The following is a 6,319-nucleotide window of genomic DNA, read 5'->3' as shown; positions in this document are numbered from 1 at the left end:
AAGTGTGGTGCACGAGGAGGTATAAATTTAAATGTTATTCCTCTTTCATTACATTCGTTAATTATCTTCTCTTGTGCCTTGTTTGTTTGAATTGAGTCTGCAAGTTCAAGTAATTGATTGCTTGCTTCCACGAAATTTGTGGCATTGTCACAAAACAAATTTTTGCAGTGTCCTTTTCGAACAATAAAACGTTTCAGCGATCCGATGAATGCATCTGTGGTTAAATCGCTAACTACTTCGAGGTGAACTGCCTTAGTTGTGAAACAACAGTACACAGCAATGTATGCCTTGTGTGGTTTCTTGCCTCGGATTCTGTAATGTATCCAAAAAGGTCCGCAAAAGTCCACTCCAGTGGTGAGGAATGGTCGCCCAGGTTGTACTCTTGTCGCTGGCAAATTACACATCAGTTGTTCATAAAATCGTGGTCTTACTTTAGTACAACGTACACAATGTTGTTCTACTGACCTTGCCATTAATTTGCCCTTAATTGGCCAGTATCGTTGACGCATGTTAGCTAGGAGAGACTGCGAACCACAGTGCATGTATTTCTTATGGACTTGTTCCATTATTAATTTGACAATGGGGTCATTATAAGGCAACAACATAGGATGTTTTGCGTCACACTATAATGAGGCTGCATCCAAACGTCCACCAACTCTTATGATGCCCGTATTATCAATAAAAGGTGCCAGTGATGCCAATGCACTGGACTCATTTATTCTTCCATCAGATTTCATAATTTTGATTTCATTTTTAAATTCTGCATATTGAATACTTTTGATGATGACCTGATGTGCTGCATCTAGATCATCTGGAGTCAAAAAATTGCTTGAATGATCATTTTGTTTTCTTCTGGTTCTTTTTACGAATCTTAATATATACGATAATATCCGTTGAAGTCTTCCAAATGAGTTGTTGTGTCGTATTGAGGATTTGCTGTGCCTTCAACAACAGACAATGTAGATACTGTAGTTTCCTTCTTCCGTTCGGGATCAATGAGGGTTTCGAATTTTAACGCTGATGATGGTTTTGAAGGCCACAGTTCTTCCCGACCATGCAGGAACATAGGTCCATAAAACCACATACTTGATGACTGTAGTTTATGGGGTGCAAGGCCTCTTGATAAAATGTCAGCTGGATTGTGTTCCGAACTGACGTGGCGCCACTGACTTGTGGCTGTTAATTGATGAATGTTGCTTACTCTGTTTGCAACGAAAGTGTGAAACTTTGATGATGGAGAGTTGATCCATGATATCACTATTTGTGAATCACACCAAAATAACGTCTGGTAATTTCTTATTTGTAGGTCGTTCTTTATTCTTGTTGCTAGTTCTGCGCCAACCACAGCTACACAAAGTTCGAGACGAGGTAATGTCAACCTTTTCAAAGGTGCAACCCGAGATTTGGCGCACAATAGTCGTACAATAATTTGACCATTCTGAAGTGTTGATCGCAAATACGCTGCAGCACCATATGCCTTTTTTGATGCATCTGTAAAGATGTGTAATTGAATGTTGGCAGGAACTTCGCCTTTGAAAATATGACGAGATATCTGCAGACAATTTACTTTTGTCAAATTGTTCCGGAACTCTAACTACTGTTTATGTAATTCAGTCGGCAGTTTTTCATCCCAATCCATCTTTAAATTCCATAATTCTTGAATAAAGATCTTTGCCATCACCACAACTGGTGACAAAAGTCCTAGTGGATCAAATAGCCTTTCTAAATCTGAGGTTGCACTGCGCTTCGTCGTGCTGCAAACGGGTTCCAATTTAACCTTGACGCATAAACTATCAGATTTTGGACACCAGGATAACCCAAGAGTTTTTGTTGTATCGTTATTATTTTCTAAATCTAAATTGACTTCTAAGTCATCGTGTGGAATTCCTTGTAGTAGACTTGGATGATTTGCGCACCATTTTCGCAATTTAAAACCGCTTGCTGTCAGTATTTTGTTTAATTGACTCTGAGTTTCCAACAATGTTCTCAGACTATCTGCCCCGTGTAAATAGTCATCTACATAGAAGTTTTGTTTGAGAGCAGATGCACCTAATGGATAATTTTGCATATTGTCATCAGCTGAAACTTGCAAACATTTGGTTGCTAGATACGGTGCTGATCTAATACCATATGTTACTGTGTTGAGTTCAAAGTACTTTATAGGTTGACTTGGTTCATTTCTCCAAACGATAAGCTGACATTGTCTGTCTTCTGGATGTACAAGTATTTGTCGGTACATCTTTTCAATGTCTGTTGTAAACACATAACGAGGAAGACGGAATCGTAATAAAATAGACAGTAATTCACTTTGCACAGTTGGTCCGATGTGTAGTAAATCATTGAGAGATTGCCCTGATATTGTTTTGGATGATGCATCAAATACCACACGTAACTTGGTGGTGGTACTGTCGAGTTTAAGCACACAATGGTGTGATATAAAGTAATGTGGTGACATAATCCTTTCAATATCTATTTCGGTCATGTCCCAATTTTTCATATTCATCTAAAAAGTCTACGTATTGTCGTTTGAGGTGACTATCCTTTGAAAGTCTACGCTCTCGTGCTAGAAATCTATTTGTAGCAATATCTTTCGAATCTCCCACAGCGAATCTGTCATTTATAAAAGGAAGACGTACAATGAATCGTCCCGTAACATTCTGATATGTAGTTTGAGTGAATTGAGCTTCACATTGTTGCTCTGCTATTGACAAGACCTTTGAGTGAGTATCAACTTCTTCAACCTTCCAGAGTTGTTCTATTGCATTTTCTAAACTATCTTCTGATGCTATTCCACATGTTGCAATCATTGTGTTAGCATTTTGGATTTTTCCAAATACGATTCATCCGAGCACAGTGTTCTGTAGAATTGGTAGTTCCCTTGAAAGTTGTATTTGACCAGAACTTAGGAGTTGATGATAAAATTCTTCTCCAAGCAACATATCAATTTTGTCAGACTTATAGAATGTAGGATCTGCTAATTGGATGTTATTGGGCAGATTTCAATTTGAAATTTGTAAGTGTGCGATGGTTGATTGGATACAATTTTTGGCAACACAAATGCTTCAAGTATTGTTTTGTAATCGGTCACTTTTGATTGCACAGAAAGTGTTGTACGACTTTTAGAACTCAATTTACCTATCCCTATGCCTTCGATGCAAATCGAACTGGAGCTTACTTGAAATTATTCTTCGGCTGTCTTCTAACGATTGCTCGAACTCTGTATGTGAAGCTTTGTCTAGCTTTCTAATAATTACGTGAACCATTATGGCGTCCCAAGATTTAACATCAATACCTTGAGCTGCTAATCCATAATAACATTCTTTTGTAACATCATGTATGCTCTTAAGACTGCTTGCTGACTCAATTGTTATATTTGGTTGTGATAACAATTTATTTAGTAATGCTGTCACCAAGAGTCGTTTGTTGTCATACCAATTTGACAGAATATCCCAAGCTATATTGTAATTTTGCTCGGAAATTGGCAGATGTCGTATGAGGGCTTTTGGCTCACCCGCCAAATTTGTAGATAGATGGAACATTTTGTGGGCTGCGCTTATTGATTGATCATGGATCAATTGTTGAAACAAATCTCTAAATTCAATCCATTTCTAATAGTCTCCATCAAATGATCATGGATCAATTGTTGAAACAAATCTCTAAATTCAATCCATTTCAAATAGTCTCCATCAAATGTTGGTAAAACTATTTTTGGAAGTCTGATTTGTTGAGTTGCTGCAGGCCCCTCTGACGTCAATCCTTCAGTAGGTTGACTGTGTTGTTTTAAATATATCAACGCGTTTTGAGCATCTTTATCCGTTGAATAGTATTGATCCCAAGTATATCCGACGATGTCTTTTGCGTCGACTGATGACCATATTTCATCATTGTTATCCCTCAGATCCTTCTGATATTTTTCTATCAGAGAATATTTCAGATCATAATAACTAGGGTGATGTTTTATGGTAATTTCCTCATAAATTTCATCTATGCTTGCGCGTAATGCATGCATTAATGAGGAGTGCGTTTTGATGTTTCGCATGAGCGATGTAGCTTTGTTTGACCCTCTTGGGCTTACTACTGGCTTCCCGTCCTGTGGTTTTGGGATTAGCCTTGCTTTCTCCAACTTGAATCGTTCATCATATTTGACTACTAGATTGGAGATTTTTTCAAAGTAACCTGTACTGAAATACTCGTGTTCGAGTTCAGGTTGTGGCAATGCTTTGATTTCAGCATCATTTATTTCAAAATCATTTCATAGGGAATTTAGCTTCTTTAGTCGGTCTTCATAGTAAATGGAATCCTGCTTCCGGATACTAGAGTCCTTTTTAAAATTGGTTATCAGTCGCTCAATCTCTGTACCGAGCTCTGACTGCTTCTTTAATAACGCATCCATGGCGATGTTTCAATTTTCCGAAAATTCCAATAAATACTTCAGCTGGTTAATGAGTAGACCTTTTGGTGTGTCCTTTTGTAGGTAATTGACTCCTTCGATATGTACTTTGATAAAATGAAAGCTGATATTTTATCAACAATCACGTCGGGGTCACCAAAAAATGTACGCTACTTGGTGCTAACCCTGATCCTTAATCTGTGTTAGCTTGGTAGCCAATTTTTGTGTGTAAAGTAGTTTGAGCACTTGTAACCCAAACTACTTGTATTTTTTATGTTGATTAGTTTGAGCACTTGAAACCCAAACTAATCGATGCGAGAAAGTAAGAAATGAAAGTTATAATTGGTTTATATTTCAATTCTGTTCCTTCTGAACTTTATTAAAATTATTTCTTCTATTTATACAAAATTATTTCATAAAAAAGCTGTTAAATTATGCATTAATTAACAATAAATATTTATGCATAATTCACAAATAAATAAATTTGCCTACGCTGTGCTGACATAATTATAGGCCAACATATTACACACTTTCTTCAGTGCATTGACCAACAAGAAAAGCTGATAATGCAAAATTGCACTTTTCGTTGGTCAATGACTGGTCGCAGTGTTGGCTCAAATAATATGTAAACACATGTAACCAAATATCATAACAAAAAACAAAAATATAAAATAATATTAATTAAATGCAAACATAAACACGCTTCTATTCTGTCGTAATTATTCTCCGAAACGTGGTACTCCCCAATTGCGTAGACGCTCTCTCCGATTCGGTACTGTCCCCCGGACTGGTTGAGCCCCCTGAACTGCTGAAAAACTGGAACTGTCTCTCCGGCGATCGTGTCGTCATTCCTCGTCTCGCACTAGAGCCTCCAACTGGCCTATTTTTTCGTTAACAAAAAGTGTTTTCCTCATGAACATTTAAATTGCACATCTGCAAACATGGCTCCCTCAGCCTTCTTGAAACAATCCGCCTCCTTATATCCTACTTATTACAGATTCGCAAAAACTAATCCAGCTTTTTTCAGGTCCGTATACTCCCAGTACAGGGCTGGGCCGATCCGTGGTCCATAAGATACCACAATTCGTAACAGTATGTTGTATACCTCCGTTGATGGACATTCTTCTCGACTGTCCTGGTTTTCTGCAAAACGTACAACAAACCAACCTTACTCTTCGGTTGATTACTTTATAATGGATACTCCCCCCGTCTGTATCTTTATAGGCACTCTAGACTTAAAGATCCTAATCTATTAGAGCCTCTCTCGTCGCTTCGTTTCGTGCCGTCTTTTAAAATTCCTGGAAGCTAGGGTCCTGAGGGTCATTTACAGCCCACTTCTGTCCTCTTCCTGCCATCTATTGTTAATTAGCTATCCCATCCACAACAGTTCTCCACCCGAGACCCGTAGGCCGTGGCGCCTTCAGGCACCCCCTGTGAAATATTCATTAAATTCTCTCGGATTTGCTCCAAGCTACCCTTTCTGTAAAAATTTTTATAAATATAACTACAGAATTCGTTCATGGTCGCGAATTCCTTACGGCCCATTTTGGTATACGCCGGCCCCCGTAATCTCTGCTTAACGCACCTTATTATAAAAGGTACATTGGTTGAATTCGTTTCACCACCCCATTCTTGCTCTACTAACTTACACCCTTCCACGAACCGTTCTACTTCTGCGGTCAGATCGGCTCCTTCGCCACCTGTAAAAATGGCGCATACATTATTTACGGAGTTCATTATCGCGGTGATTTTAGCCATATTGCCTTGGTTTACTCCCCGTTGTAAGGTGGGTTCGGATTCCTGTTCGAGTTTGGTTTCTACTCCTAAAGGCGAACTCAGTGTTATAGTCGGATTTGGAGATCCTGGTCTATTTAGGGTATCCAACTCTCTTTTAGTATTCTCCAACTGAATTCGGAGAGTCTCGATCTC

The 6,319-nt window shown here is 38.5% G+C and overlaps 1 protein-coding gene across 1 annotated transcript; it reads right to left on the bottom strand.

Annotated features, from left to right (window-relative positions):
- Window positions 1-52: 52 nt before the first annotated feature.
- LOC119664855 lies at window positions 53-566 on the bottom strand (the record flags this gene model as incomplete). The annotated part of the gene is made up of 1 exon (XM_038074226.1): window positions 53-566. A coding segment is annotated over exon 1 (514 nt), but the record flags the coding sequence as incomplete, so codon positions are not given.
- Window positions 567-6,319: the final 5,753 nt, after the last annotated feature.

The sequence above is a fragment of the Teleopsis dalmanni genome, unplaced genomic scaffold (genome assembly GCF_002237135.1).
Source record: "Teleopsis dalmanni isolate 2A unplaced genomic scaffold, ASM223713v2 unscaffolded_contig_2773, whole genome shotgun sequence".
Taxonomy (NCBI): Eukaryota; Metazoa; Arthropoda; class Insecta; order Diptera; family Diopsidae; genus Teleopsis; species Teleopsis dalmanni.
The sequence above is the reverse complement of the archived record's forward strand: the minus strand, read 5'-3'. Positions and strand labels throughout refer to the sequence as shown.